This window comes from Camelus bactrianus, chromosome 5 (genome assembly GCF_048773025.1).
Source record: "Camelus bactrianus isolate YW-2024 breed Bactrian camel chromosome 5, ASM4877302v1, whole genome shotgun sequence".
Classification (NCBI taxonomy): domain Eukaryota; kingdom Metazoa; phylum Chordata; class Mammalia; order Artiodactyla; family Camelidae; genus Camelus; species Camelus bactrianus.
Window position 1 is genome coordinate 67,836,248 of NC_133543.1, and position 15,801 is coordinate 67,852,048.

The following is a 15,801-nucleotide window of genomic DNA, read 5'->3' on the forward strand; positions in this document are numbered from 1 at the left end:
AGCATATGCAATAATATCACTGACAGTTAATTCATATAATATTCACAAACTTAATGTAATTATTATAACATAACTAGATACTTATATGGTATAATTCAGGAAAAAGATGTTGAACAACATGTTTTCTAGAATTCAAAGCTTGTCAAATCTTAAAAACTCATCATCTTTGATGATGGAAAATACTTGTCGGTCTATAGCTTTTTGTTTGCATTTTTAACTTTTTTGGCTCTGGCTGTAAGAAAACATTTTTTTAAAGTCTTAATAAAAAGCCTTCTGTTTTGCAGTATGATTAATAAGAACAAAATATGTTTACAGTACCTCATTTTTCTTTAATATTTTCTTTTATTCATAGTTTTCATTATGACCAGATCAAACATAATTTATCATGGATATTTCTATACATGATTTTGGAGGGTTTTCTTCTGTTGAAGTACTGAAGAAGTAAAGTTGACGTTTTGCTTATAATTCCTTCTCTCAGATCATGAGGATTCTAAAACTAAGCCTTTTTCTTAAAATACTTAAGGCCTAAGTGTAGTTAAATAACTAATAGTTGTGTTATTCTTAAAAGTTATTTAATTTAATGTTATAATATAATGTTATATAGTACATTAAGCAATTCTAAAGATTTGAATAATGGTATAATCTAATATCTATTATTCTGTTTTGTACTATTACTTAATTTTAAAAATTATTGGGTTAAGAAATATTATATTTGTAATAGTTATGTATTGCTTCTATCCCAATACATAGTGTTTTAAAACAACAATAAACATTTATTATCCTCATTTTCTGTGGTTTAGAAATTTGAAGTATCTTGTCTTGACAGTTCTAGTTTAGGGTCTCTCTGTAGATTTCAGTCCAGATGTTAGTTAGAGCTGTAGTCATCTAAAACCTTGAAAGGGCCTGGAGGATCTACTTTCCAAGTTGGCTCACCCAAATGACTGGTAGGCTGGTCTGGTTGTTAGCCAAAGGCCTCATTTCCTACCTACACGTGCTTCTTCATAGGCTGCTTGAGTATCTTCACAATATGAGGGCTGGATTCCTCCAAACAGGTAATTCAAGAGAAAACAAGGTAGAAGCCTCAATATCTGTTTTGTCAAATCCCTAGAAAGCACACTATGTGATTATTATTTACAGAGGTCAGTTTTTTGCTTGTTTGTTTTTTGTTTCATTCTTTTTTTATTGAAGTATAGTTGATTTACAGTATAATATTACTTTCAGGTGTACAGCATAGTGATTCAATATTTTTATAAATTATACTACATTTAAAATTATTACAAAATCATGGCTGTATTTCCCTGTGCTGTACAATATATCCTTGTTGCTTATTTATTTTATACATAATAGTTCGTATCTCTTAATCCTATGCTTCTATCTTGCCCCTCCCATATTCCCTCTCCCCGCTGGTAACCACCAGTTTTTTCTCTACATCTGTAGATCTGTTTCTGTTTTGGTTATATACATTTGTTTGTGTTCTTTTTTAGATTCTACATATAAGTGATAACGGAGTGTACTTATTTCACTAAGCATAATGCCCTCTAGGTCCATCCACATTGTTGTAAATGGCAGAATTTTATTTTTTTATGGCTGGGTAATATTCCATTATATATATGCCACATCTTCTTTATGCATTCATTTGTTGATGGACACTTAGGTTGCTTCCATATCTTGACTATTATAAATAATGCTGCTATAAACATTGAGATGCATGTATCTTTTCAAGTTAGTGTTTTCGTTTTCTTTCAATACATACCTAGAGGTAGAATTGCTGAATCATATGGCAGTCCTATTTTGTTTTTTGAAGAGCCTCCATATTGTTTTCCATAGTGGCTGCACCAATTTACATTCCCACCAACAGTGTACAAGGGTTCCCTTTTCTTCACATCTTCACCAACATTTTTTTGTTTATGGACTTTTTGATGTTAGCCAATCTGACAGATGTTTGGTGATATCTCATTGAGGTTTTTGTTTGAATTTCTCTAAGAATTAGAGACATTGAGCATCTTTTCATGTGCCTGTTAGCCATCTATGTGTCTTCTTTGGAAAATGTTTATTCAGGTATTCTGCCCATTTTTTGAGTAATTTTTTTGACATTGAGTTGTACTACCTGTTTATATATTTTGGATATTAACCCCCTATTGGTCATATTATTTGCAAATATTTTCTCCCATTAGTAGGTTGTATTTTTTTTTTAATTTTGTTAATGGTTTCTTTTGCTGTGTAAAACTTTTAGGTTTAATTAGGTCCCATTTGTTTATTTTGCTTCTATTTCTTTTGCCTTAGGAGACAGATCCAGAAAAATATTGCTACAATTTATGTCAAAGAGTGTTCTGCCTATGTTCTCTTCTAAGTCTTTTATAATTTCAGGTCTTACATTAGGTCTTTAATCCACTTTGGGTTTACTTTTGTGGTGTGAGGAAATGTTCTAATTTCATTCTTCTACATGTAGCAGTCCAGTTTTCCTAGCATCACTTATTGAAGAAATTGTCTTTTCTCTATTGTATATTCTTACCTCCTTTGTTGTAGATTAATTGACCATAGGCATGTGGGTTTACCTTTTAAATTTATTTAAATTAAAATTTTATTTTTTATTTTTATAATTCTTATTTTTTATTGAAGTGTTGTCGATTTACATTGTTAGTTCATATAGATGTATTTTTGATGTGTTTGTTGGGGAATTGAGTTCCATGTCCTTCTACTCCGCTATCTTGATTGATCTCCTACAAAGGTCAGTTTTATTCTGTATGAGAAGGTACTATAAGGACAGAGGCCCACTGGACACTGTCTTAGAGACTTGTTACCTCAACAGCCCATGTAAAAGTAACAAGCTTGTGCATTCTCTCTTAATATTCATGTTAACTGTCAACCTATTTTCCTATTTACATGAAGACTTCAAGGTTCTTAATAATTGTTTTTGTACATTGAATTAATAGCTTTCAAAGTACACCATTGTAGCAACATTTTACTCTTATCTTAATAAATATATATGTCTTTTAATTGACACATAATTTCAATATAACTGGTGTGTAAACAAATTTTCATTCCAAATTATATCTAGAAATTTTACCAATATTTTGGTAAAGAAAAATTAAGATAATAATACATCCAAGTGACATGTCTTATTCATATTACTGACTATGAAATTCTGGTTAGGTACAATGGTAACATACATGATGACATAACAATCACACAAGTTCAGGGATGCTGAAAGGGCATTCACTTAAGTATTCAACACTTCATCTTGCAATGGCTGAGACCATGCAGCAGATTTTGGTCAAATAATGAGACTAAAGCTACACTTCAAGACAGTTTCACTATGAAAGGCTGTGGTGAATTCTAATATGAAGCTTCATTTTCCCATTATTAAACAACAAGTGCCAACTCTTAGAGGGCTATAGCTGTCTTACGGAGTTAATCTGAATTGGTTGGGATCCCTTTTGCCTTTTCCTCCCTCCAAGTTTGCTCTATGTCAGAAGGCTTGATGTCTGAAGAAGATCCAGGGTCTTAATTCTTGATTATAAATGGCTCTTAACCTTTGTTTGACAGGAAAACCAGTCTCATTCTTATAATTTTATGCTACATTTTATCACGTGGGCAGCAAAGAAATTCTCCTTGTACTCAGAGTTTCACAAAATCTTTTGTGAACATTTCCATGAGTTTTTGGCTATCAAACCCATAGCCTCAGTACTCAAATTTAGTCCAGATTATCTGAAAAGAAACAGATACCACACATTCCATTCCATTATCTTTCTATTCTAACTCATCCTTAAATAAAATACTCCCTCTTCTCACAGTTTTAAAATAAATAAACCCTTTAAGTATATTCCTGAATACTATTCAGGGAGGAGGTTTTGGGGAATCATTTGACACTGCTGGTACCTCAATTCCAGTTATTTCAATAAAATAGCTCAGAACTGTTATGACAATGTTGAAAATTTACTCCTGCTGCCACTAAGTGTGTAAATAAAATGCAGCTTTATTTTCTCTAATGGATTAGCTCTTCCTTATAATTTAGTTCATTGAATAACATAGAGGGAAAATTCTACAGACTTGTTAATATACAGTTTAACAGTACATCAGTTTACACAACTTCTTTTTCATGGCTTGGTATATTTGGGATAAAACCTCAGTCTTAAATTTCTTCTCACTCCTTGTGAGATCCTCTTCAAGATGATGAGGGGGTTTATTGAGGGCTGCTGGTTTTATGATCTTAAAGTATCAGGAGCCAAGGTGATGGTGAGGTTTGGGAAATGAGAGTCTCACAGATCCACATTCATTTTGGACCCTCATTGGTCTCTACTAGAGTGACATATCTTGTCTATTCCCTGGACCTGTAACCCCTGAAACAGTTCTCTCTGATGGTTTGGGACATCATGCTGGTACCCACCTCTAATGGCCATTTGTCAAGACGATTTGTCTAGTGTTGAAGTTTCCCTCCACTGCAGTCTCTTTGTTGTTCATCCAAAGAAGTTTATGGCAATTATTTGAAATTTCTCAGTTTTACGTTTCTTCATAAGAAGTCGATAACCATTTTTTTTAATTGTTGAGAAAGCAAGCTTTTTTTTTTCCTTCAAGTATCTGGATATAGGCATAACTCTTTCAGAAACTTTTAAAATCAAGAGTTTAAAAAATAAAACATTTGAGAGGTTAGTTTTCAAATAACTACCAACTTCTTTTGGATTTAAATTTTTATTTGATATTGATTCTTTATGATTACTCAACATCTGCATGTCACCAGTTTACTGGAGTCTGATGTCAGTCAGGGTTCCATCAGAGAAGCAGAACCAGAAGATCTGTATTAAGAGATTTATTGCAAAGAATTGGCTTTGCAGTCGTGGAGGGTGACCTGGCAAGTCTGAAATCTGTAATGCAGGATGTCAGGAAGGGCAGGCTGGAACTCTGCGGCTGAAGCTGCCATCCACAGACTGAACCTCTTCTTTATCGGGGAAGCCTCAGTTCCACTCTTAGCCATTGAATCAGGCCCATCCAGATTATCTGTGATACTTATTCTACTTATACGAAATACCTTCACAGCAACACTTAGATTAGCCTTTGAATGAATAGCTGGAAATTTAGCCTAGCCAAGTGATGACACATCTAAAGATCATAACAGGTCCCAAACTGTTTGTCCCCAGAGTTTCTTGATGTTGCTTATGATCTAATTTTCTGTCCTCCATCGTTTTAATCATAGGGGTTATGTGCATGTTTGCCTAATTTTTTTTTTTTGATTTTTAAATGGATTGATTCTAACCTACAAAGAAGCAGTATAGTCAGTGTATTCTAAACATAGGAAATGCATGCTCATAGAAATCATACATAGTGGTATTAATTATTGTAAAGCTTTGTTTGCTAGCTCAGACTTTCTATTTGACCAGAAACTTCCAAAGAATAATCTTCTCTGAATTTAAAGTATAACAAAGAAATCTTGATTTATGCTCACATAGTTTTTAGAATGTCATGAGCAAGTCATTTCCTGCTAATTTTTTCCTCTGTGTTGAAACTACAGTTTTTTAAAAAACATTTATATGTATTTCTTCAATGTTAACCTGAAAGTATAATTTCAGTATTAAATCTACCTCTACCTTTTCTCACTGACCCACTGCAATTAAAGTAGTTTTTGCTTTGCTTCACTGTATCCTGTTAATGATGTCAAATCAAAACCTTAATATATATAAAATGAGAAATATTATTTTTATAACTTGTAAAGGAATTTAATGATTCTTTGGAGTTTGAGCTACAACAGCAGGTATGTAACAATTGTCATTTGTGCACTAGAATAAAAGATCTAGACAAGTTTATTGATTCACTGGAAGGATGAACATTTCCACCATAAAGTCGCTTGACAATTGTTCATATGGTGGTCATCCAGATGAAGCAGAATAGGCTTATGTTAATTTTCAGAGTATCATAAACATGAACAACCCCAAAGATTAAATCTTCAAGAATTTATGGACCCCGAACAATAGGTTATGGATCCCAGAGGACCTCTACTCAGACTACCTCAGGTAAAGGAAAAATAGAAAATGAGAATATTTTGTATGTCCTGATATATAATTGAATATTGCTTTGAGTTAGAAATAATTGCTGTGGAATTAATCTCGTTATATTCTTTGTTGTCATTGTTTTGGAGGTTCCAAGTGATCAAGCATTATTTCAGCCAGTAATAATAGTAATTAACTGTAAGGAGTTGGTGAAATTTTTACTTCTTCAAAAGCTGCTCCCAGAGTTTCTTATGTTGAGAAAGCAGCCCTTATTCTAGTGACTGACAAGCTTGAGTGTAAATGCATCCCTCTAGAATCTGGAGGGCTGGAGGCATCAAAGCTTCCAAGAAGGAGGCAAAACTACTTAAGAGAAAAGGAGAGGAATTTAATTGTCCCAGAACAGGAGGCAGTAGAAGAGAGTGAAGAAAAGGAGATGGCAGGGGCAAAGAGAAGAGGGTGAGTTGGTGAGATTGAGAGGTCACATACTCTACAATTTGTGACCCACCAGTTTCCAATAAGGGTACTAAACTCACCAAATAATTTGTGTGAAGTTTTGTTTTTATTTTCCTATATGCATTACCAATAGGTTGAGTTTCTATCTGGGTTATATAGAGTGTTAATTCAAGCCACATACGTAGATGCAGGAACTGGGGGGCAACGAGGCCTTAGCTAATATCTAGTTGTTTACATTTGTTTGATCCTTTAATTCAGTTCCCCAACAAACCTGTGGACTAAACATAACTATTAACCTACTTTCTAGATAGAATATTGAGCCTCCAAAATTGACCTACCTGGGAAAAGAGAGTGACCTCAATATCCCCTGCTTCCTTGTTAGTCAAAACAAGTCTCTTTTAAAAGAAGCTCTTGTAGTGTTCTCTCCTCTTACAGTAAGCCAGTGCCTTCTCTTTCAACATGATTTGACATTTCTCACATGGCCCCTAGTTTAGGGAATGAAGCTGCTATATCAAAATGGCATCTTGCCAATGACCTCCTGAGGCTACAGAACCAAAGCGTCAACAGAACTCCATTTCAGGGGCTTTTGGTGCTACATGAAATGCTGTTGTTTGCTCTAAGCAATAAACTTTCATTATTGAAGGAAGGCTGAAGATTTGAGGGTCAAGCTGTCGGTGAGAATGGGATTATGTTTCCCATAAGAGCCTTAGTGGTAGGAAAGTTTGTGCAAGCCTGTTGAAGAGTTTTGAACAAGTTTCTTCTTTATTATGATCTTTATACAGAACATAACCAGCTTTCAAAACAGTTCCATGGTCCAGAGAGAATGCCTGAATGGTAGCAGAATGGGTAAGATTAGCTTCACTGCAGTCATTCAAATTATCATTTAAATTGAGATATATTCATTTTGTGTTACATGTGAGTGCTTCCCCCAGGAAGAAGAATAATGAATAAATGTAATTAAAAAATTAATGAATGTGCAGTTATTTAATTTAGAATAGTTCTGAATTTGTGTGTTTAGAAAAATATCATGGCTAAATTGAGATGCTACAAAATTTGGTTCAAAAGATCTGTCCAGTTCTCTATAGTGAGATTTTACCAATAGATACCATACCATATGCTCCATTTGTCACATGCTATCATTAAAGCACTCATTAAAATGCATATCTGGAGGACCAGATGTTTCATTTTTATTATACACCATTTTCTTCACATTTACAATCCATGTATGCTTATATAACGGCTAAAATTCTGTGAATGTTTCTTTATATATTTATGTATATGCTTTGTATCTCTATATTTGTAAAGCCTATATGGGCATATATTTATGTCTATATAAATGTAAACAAAAATGGATTTTTTGAGTATGGACTTGTGAATTTATTCTACCTTATTTAAAAAATATATTCTCTTGTTCAGAAGTCAAACGATCAGATACCAATATACATGACAATTAATTACTGCCTTCCACTTCTCCCTTATATCTTTTCTTCTCCTTTGTTCCAAAATATTGCTTGTGGGGTGCCTGATAAGAGGGAAGTGCTATTAAAGGAGCCATATTATAGGGGCATGAAAACAGACCTTATTTATATTCTCTGCAGACTGGCCAATTAGTGCTTGAATCATCAGACTTTTCAAAAAAATATTTCATTATTGATTTGACTTGAAATCATCGACCAGTCCTTTCCACTGCAGTCCTATTCCTTCAAAATAATCTAGTAGTAATACACATAGAAAATAAATGGAAAAATTGTGTGTTGCTCAAGTATGAGGGGACAGATAACTGGATGACATTTTTTTCTGTACTGTACGTTTAGAATTTTAAAATGCTAGGAATGATCATTTTATAGCTTATTCAAGAAAAAAATTTTTTTCTAAGACAGTTTCTGTTTTTTAAAGAGAATGCATACTGCCACATAAATACAGAAACCTTTAATATTTGTGATATTCTTTTTTAATTTTTCTATGAAAAGTCTGGTCATCAAAGGCTAAAAGACATGCAGAAATTGGTTTGTTGTATTTTTTTTTAATAAAGAAAGAAGGGATACTAGATAAAAACATAGATTTGTCTTTTAAACTGTGCTGAGTTTTTTGTGGGATAGGGTGTAAGTTGAAAAGAAGAAAACAGTAATAGTATTTTTCATTTTTTCCTCTAAAGCAGAGAATTGATGGAAACTTACACTGCAAAAAGGAGGCGCTGATCTATATCAAATCTTCCCTTAAGTTTTAATAGATTGTTTATAAGTTCAATAGGCTAAAAAAGGACCAATTGCTTCTTATTTCTTAGTCACACAAGGTTATAGCAATGTAGGTAGTAAAATTAATTAATTGAACGTACTTTACCAGTTTAACCCCATAAATGATTACTCATCCTAGGTGAGTGGGTGAGTAATTCTTTGCAAGATTGTAAATCACCCTGAAATTCCCAGAGTCATATGGCTCAGTGGTAAGCAAGATAATCATTAGTTTATCAAAATGACTCTCCTTACTAGACCATGTTATTTGTGGTGGGTCATTCTGTACCACTATATTATCTTGGGGTGAATCTTGTTTAAGCCCACTTAAAATATGTTTACTTCCTGGTTTTATGGATTAGATTTTTACCAGTTGCTTCTTCATACAGCTATTCTAACCACATCATCATTGGAGTGTCTTAGTGCTGATAAAGCACCTGAAAATCCTGAATCTGATACTTTCTTCACACCTACGTTTCATAGCATTGGCTATCACCACCTTACATCGCAGGTGGATCTTAGGTAATGTGGTATTAGTAATTGGTGCCTCTTTATCTTAAGGCTCTGATGCATCCCCACCCTCCTCATAAAAGAAGGATGCTGTTATTTTTGCCATGAGTTGGCTTCAATTTCCCAACTTATTTTACATTTCCATGTGGGTTAAATGCACATACTTGCTATGTTTTCTTATCCATGCTTGCTTTATGACAGCCTATTGGAGCTTTGCAGATACAGAGACATGGGTTCCAATCACTGTCCTTGCTGTCATTAGTTGTGTAACCCAGGAAAGCTACTTGACCTATGCTCCTGTATCTATAGAGCAGAGATTATAATATTGACCTCACAGGTTTATTGTAAAGATTAGATCCTGTATCTGATGAGCATCCCATATCATCTTAATGTAAAAGTCAATTAATGGTGGGAAAAAAATTAAGTTGTCACTGATGCTATGAACAAAAACCATTCTAGAGGTGAAGGAGTAAAATTATGGAGCTAGTTCCCATCAAAATTCCTAAACTATTTCACTTCATCATTAATTCACTTCTGCATTTTTTCCTATTCAAAATAGAAGTTTTCAGATCTCAACCTGAATCTCTCATTGTAATAACATTTTCATCTTTCCATAGCATGAGTTTTATCACTCTCTGTCTCTTTAGAAGAGTTGCCAGGAACTTCTCATTCTAAATCTTCAATATGGCATCCTCCGTTCCTTAGGATTAAGGTCCCTCACTCTCCAAATTTTATCTACTTCAAACCAGCTCTTAGATCTAATCAAGCCAGAGTTCTCACCATTCTCCAGGGATATGGAATTAATCTCCAACCCTTAGTGTCCATAAAGCATGGTCCCTGTTTAAGGGGCTCAGAGTGTAGACAAGGAGACCAACTGACTATGACAGACTAATAAGACGCTGCCTGTCTTTATGAGCAGAGGTCTGGGGTAGAACAGGTGAACGGATGCTTATGTCAGTCAAGAGTGGAGGTAGGGTGGATGCAAAGGCTGGGAGAGGCTTCAGAGAGGATGCAACATCTGAGTCAGTCGTTTAAGAATGAGCATGATTTTAGTTTGGGCAGAGGGAGCCACGTGACCAAAGCCTGAGAGTAGGTAGTTCTCCTCCAAGGCATTACAGCCGATGGCAGGAGGGATGGCTGAGGCTGGAGAGACACACCTGATGAAGCTGGCAAGGCCCAGGCTGGGAAGTTCTTTGATGTTACCAAGAAGCCTAAAAATAGCAGTGTTCCTTTTCCTGAATTCCTGGTGCCACTATTCTTTATGACTTATTTTTGCCAATTTTTAAAAGAGTTTTAACACAAGTGATTTACAGGCCCCTAGAGAACCAGGAAAAGTCCTGAAGTTCTTTTATTTTCTTTTCAGCTCTTTCCAGGCAGTGCAGTACATAGGATTGGAGGTAGCATGACAGAGATGAAAAGTATGGACTTGGGGTTTGAGTTCCTCTCTGATGTTCTCAACATCCCCACTACTACTGGGTGAACTTAGGCAACTTACAGCATCTCTATGAGTGTCCTTTTCTTCCATTGAAAATGAGGATAATACCAGCTTGTACATGATAGGCCTCCTATAATGAATTGATGCATGCTTAACAAATGTTCAATAATTATTATTCAATAAGCATTAATTGACCACCTACTACAGGACAAGACCTGTGTTAGATTCCTATTATACAATGATTAGTTAAATAAACAGGGGTCTATTTGTGTATAATAACTAGTGTATAATAACTATTATATTAATGTAGATCTTTAATAAATACTAATAAAACAGATTAATGTGTTTCAGCCACATCAATATCCTGTCTGTGGTTGGACCAGTTCCTCCTTGCCCTGGTCTTGGAGTGTGTTACATGACTGGTTGACCGACAAGAGCTGCCACATCCAGTGTTTATGGAGCCCGCCAATTACGCAGCTGTGTAGCCGTATCAGCTCTTATTCTAACTGGGTTCAGTAGGTGAACTGACCTTGGAGGTGACCCTAGATGAGACCAGTCTCAGGAAGATGACTAGGCATGCTCAAATCTAATTCTTGGCATGGCTCAGTCATATTTGTGCTGGTTGAACTGTTCTCCAAAACTTTTGATTTCTAGAACTCTGGAAAGCAAAAGTCTAGAATCTTCAAAATAACTAATTTTGTACACGCTATTCCACACTAAAGCAATATTTTTGATTTTACTGCTGGTGAATTGAGTGTTCAAAAGTAAGCACTGCCTAAGTTCTGGTAGATGTGATGATTACTTGCTTGATGAAGGGATCAAGCACCTGTCAATCTGTAAGGCACAGAGCCACCAACAGCAGAGAAAGGGATCAGAGACAGGTATTATAGACAGAGAACTGAAAGTCATTCTTAAAGACAACCTGGGTCTGCTGGACTCAGGCAGAAGCAGTGGAACAACTGAGTCCAGTGGCAGATCACCACAGTCCTGCCAATCAGAGTCATTTAACTTCTCAGCACAACGATAAGAATAAATTCTGTAAACAGATTACTGGTCAATCTGTTTGCTCATGGATTGTATTGTTCTAACTTTGTCTGTAATTATTTGCTGCCAGTCTAGTTTTTGTTTAATTTTTTTTCATCAACTCTGTGTCCTGGGTATAGTGTATTTCTGGGGGCCAAAGTTTTCTTTCTTCCCTCTGGAGGAAATCCTAAGGTACCTCTCAGTAACATCCAAATCTACAGTTAGGAGTAGGGCACAAACCTACATTTTCCTCTGTGCAAAAAAAAAAAAAAAAAAAAGAATTCACTATCTTCAGTCTTCTTCCACACTCTCTCTTCCATTTCCTTTTGGTTGGTCTAATAGTTACTTCAAGTTCTATTTTGATCAGAGGTTATGATTCCTTATTTATATAAGCTATAGCTTCCAAGATTAACGTTAGCAAAGACTTTTCCACAATGGAATTTTTAAAAGTGTTTTTAAACTCATATTCTAAAAGAAATTTGAAAACCTTAAAGAAGATTCTAGAAGCAGAAATGGTCACTATAGGTGCTAATACATAGATAGAGTGGTGTAAATTTGGGAGGTCTAATTTTCTATGTACTCTAACTTAACTTACTGTGCATTATGTATTGTGAAAGATTACCCCAGTCCCCAAGGAAATGTGTGTGACATTTAGAGCTATGACATCATGTGCCATCAAATGTAAAGAAATACCTTACATATGTTAAATACTTGATGTATAGTTTTGAGATTACTTTGAGGAAATAGATCTCTTGGGAAGCCATGGGTTGTAATAAAATACATTATCTTCATCAGAAAATTAGAGGATATAGATGAAGGTGTATGGGCAAGAGGACATCCTGAGAGAGAAGCTTGAACTAATGTTAACCAAACACCAACAAAACAGCTCCATGGTTACACTGGAGAGGTGACGAGCAGCTGCTGGGAGAAACCATTTGGGACTTTTTGAGCTCACCTCTGACCTGCATCAGTTGCATGGTGAGTCAGTGCTTTTTAACCTGAATTAACCTGACTGAATAAATTGACTCTCTGTAATGGTCCTTGATATGTGTAGTCATAGCCCCAAATCCCACTTTGTTTTACAACTGAGCAGTGTTTATATGTGAACCAAACCATTAGTGAGTTGTAGACTGTGACAGATGGCAGAGAAAGAAGGCAGCAAAGCAGAAGCTCAAGTCATGGAGTAAGTTGGAGAAAGCCAGGCAAATCTTAGACATTGCATCCTAGGAGTGGTGAAGGAGGGTATTATCTCCAAGGGCCTCAGCTGCTTGAAAAACCCCTTGTCTTTAACATTGTCCAGAAAAACAATTAAGGGGCCAAATTCTAGATATTCAGCACAGACTGCCTCCTGGGGATTGGGCTCAGAGAGACTCATTACGGTAGGGACAAAGCCAGAGTTGCGATAATGGGCATGTGCCAACGTAGCTCTAGTCAGCCCCAGGCTGGCTGCCATCAATATGGCAGAAATCGGCATGGGGATCAGGTAGCTGAACCAGTATTTGCTCCAGGTTTGAAAGGAGAACTCAGACATCACTTGAACTCATTTTACAAACAGCCTCTGCGTCAGTCTTGGAGAAGTGTGAGGACTGAAGGGGAGTTTCACTAGTCTTGGCTCAAATTGTCTCTTCAATTAAATTTAGCAGTCATTACTGAGCATTGATACATGTGTAGAGTATTGTGATATAAAATAGTCCATTTTCTCAAAGAATTTACAATCTAGTGTGGAAAAAATAAGACGTATTAAAATCACAATAAGGCAAAAATGCAAGTTCCTTGAGAGAAATATAAACAAAAAACTATGCTGGATTCAAAGACAAAAGATATATCCTATGGGATATATCTAAATTGGCTTCATGGAGAATGTCAACTTGAGGAAAATCTTGAGAGGTAGGTGCTTTGAGAGGGAGGCATGTCTCCTAAGTAGAGGAGTTAGCATAAGCAAGTCGGGGACCAGGGAGCAGAGGTTACATTTGCATATCGTAATATATACCAGTTTGGCAGGGGGTCAAGCATTTATGATAGTATGTTGGAAGGTGAGATTGGAAAATTGGCTGGAGCCAGATTGTGGAGGGCATTGCTTAACAGAGGGGATGGGCTATCATTACAGCTTTTAAGCAAGTTTATTCCTAAAAGCCTTTTTGCGCCTGACTTCTGGGTTATATATACCCTTAAATCACAATTAAAATTACTTAATTATAAAGTACCTTGAATAATTCAAGCACAGAGCCTGTTTCTTTTCCCCTAAACTACAATAGATTTCTTTTGCTGATTTAGAGATTTCAAGTGCAGTTGAACTCTGTTATAAACTTAGAAATATCCTGGGTCAGCTTATGTCTCCTGTAACCATAAACGCCTGAAACAACATCACTTTCCTATAATAGACACATGAATCCCTAGCCCCAAGATGAGGGAATCCATTATGTCATTTATGTCACCTACAGCCTTACCTTTTATTTTCTGTATTTTTCTTAACCTAGTAGAGTGTGATAGGAGCCAACAAAGTCACTTCCTTCCAAATCAAAGCATTCAACTTCACTTTAAGCTAAATTTTGAGACTTTCTCTAGTATATCTAATGATGGGCTAAGGTTCAAAGCATTTCAGCTGAGCTCTGACCTTATTGTCTTAAAACATCTTAGTAAAACTTTAGATACTGTAAGAATCACTAGGCCCAGAGTCTGTAAAATACTCTCTGTGCCCTGCCTCTGCTAAAGCAGGCACTACGTAGTAAAGGAGGAGAGACAATGTAGGACAAGTCCTACTGGCCTGGCAAGGGTCCCTCCTAATTCCTCATGACGTGTCCGGTGCAGGTGACACCTTCTCAAAGGTGTGGGTAGGCAGTTAATTTATGGAGAGTAGGAGGTGTGGATTCAGCTTTTTTTTTTTCTTTTCCAGTGGGGCATTATCCAAATGATACTCATTCTCTCCTGAGTCTGGACTTCATGCAACAAGCAGTTACTGGATATTACTTTAAAATAAGCAAAAGCCACGAAAAGATCCTGGTCTGTGTCCTTGTTTGAAAGGAAGAATTGGTTGAGAAGTGCTCCTTGGTCAAGGATTAACCCAAGGGAAAAAATCCAGCAGGAAGAGAAGATCTGTGGGTTTTTCACCCCATCCCTTAGAAAAGCTATGCCGTGAAAAGGCTTCTGACCCACTGACACATAGCAAGTTGGACGGGGTACCAATTCTTCTTTTGAGGGGTGGAGGAGAAGAGAAGACTTCTCTCGTTCGTGGCATTTGAAGGATGGCTTCCCAGTTTCATCAGCTTCGGGTTCTGGTCTGGAAAAACTGGCTAGGTGTCAAAAGGCAGCCGGTAAGTAAAATGAGGGAAGGGGGCCCTAGGGTCATTGCTCCAGGCAATTTTAAAATATAGTGCTAAAGACAGGTAGAAAGAGAAGAATTTTACATCATTTTCTAAAGCAGAAATAACATATTTAGAAATCATCCCTGCATCTGTCTTACAGCTTATGGGACAAGTCTAAACATGCCCCCGAAGATGCCTTTTGATTTTAGTAAATTAAAAGAATAAACCAGGATATGCCCCGGGCAAAGAAAAGGATGCACCTTGACACTGATTGAATTGGAACTAGTGTTGAATTCTAGGTTTCAGGCCAAAACAGTTTCAGAAATTTTCTTAATGAGTTTAGTGAAAAATGAGATAAAGAGAAGTTTCAGATGAAAGGTATAATAAGTAGGGGAGAAATGTACTTGAAAACCAAAAATGATAGAAAAGTTGGTTAAAAAAAAGATAAAGAAAGGAAATAGTTTGAAAAGCTTCCAGGAAATTTTAAGTATCTAAAAATTATTGACTTGAAATGCCAAACAAGGGTCAATATATGTGCCGTGCATCGAGACCATTATTGAATCACTTTATTGCTACAGTCTGTCTGCTCTGCTTATTGCAACATCTGTTTTGTGCTCTTACACTCATGTTTGCTTTTTAAATTACATAGCCAGCTATTAGATCCTCTCCAGATAGGCTACAGAGAGACTGAGAAAGGAATTCACTTCTGTGAGTGGTCACGTATTCAGAAGAATGTCTGAAAATTGGAGCAATCCAAAAAGGCGCGCAATATACTTCATTTTAGAGTGGAAATTCCCAACTTTAACTGCATAATATAAATATGCAAATAATATGTGTCATAGAAATCAAAGTTTTATCTATCCACC

The 15,801-nt window shown here is 36.0% G+C and overlaps 1 protein-coding gene across 1 annotated transcript in view; it reads left to right on the forward strand.

The window, feature by feature from the left end:
* The first annotated feature begins 14,535 nt into the window (after positions 1-14,535).
* Positions 14,536-15,801, forward strand: part of ABCA12 (ATP binding cassette subfamily A member 12) — a 155,389-nt gene continuing 154,123 nt past the window's right edge. The window contains exon 1 of the mRNA XM_010960050.3: positions 14,536-14,944. Within this exon, the coding sequence (XP_010958352.1) occupies positions 14,876-14,944 (69 nt within the window). The 5' untranslated portion in view covers positions 14,536-14,875. The remainder of the gene's footprint in view (positions 14,945-15,801) is intronic.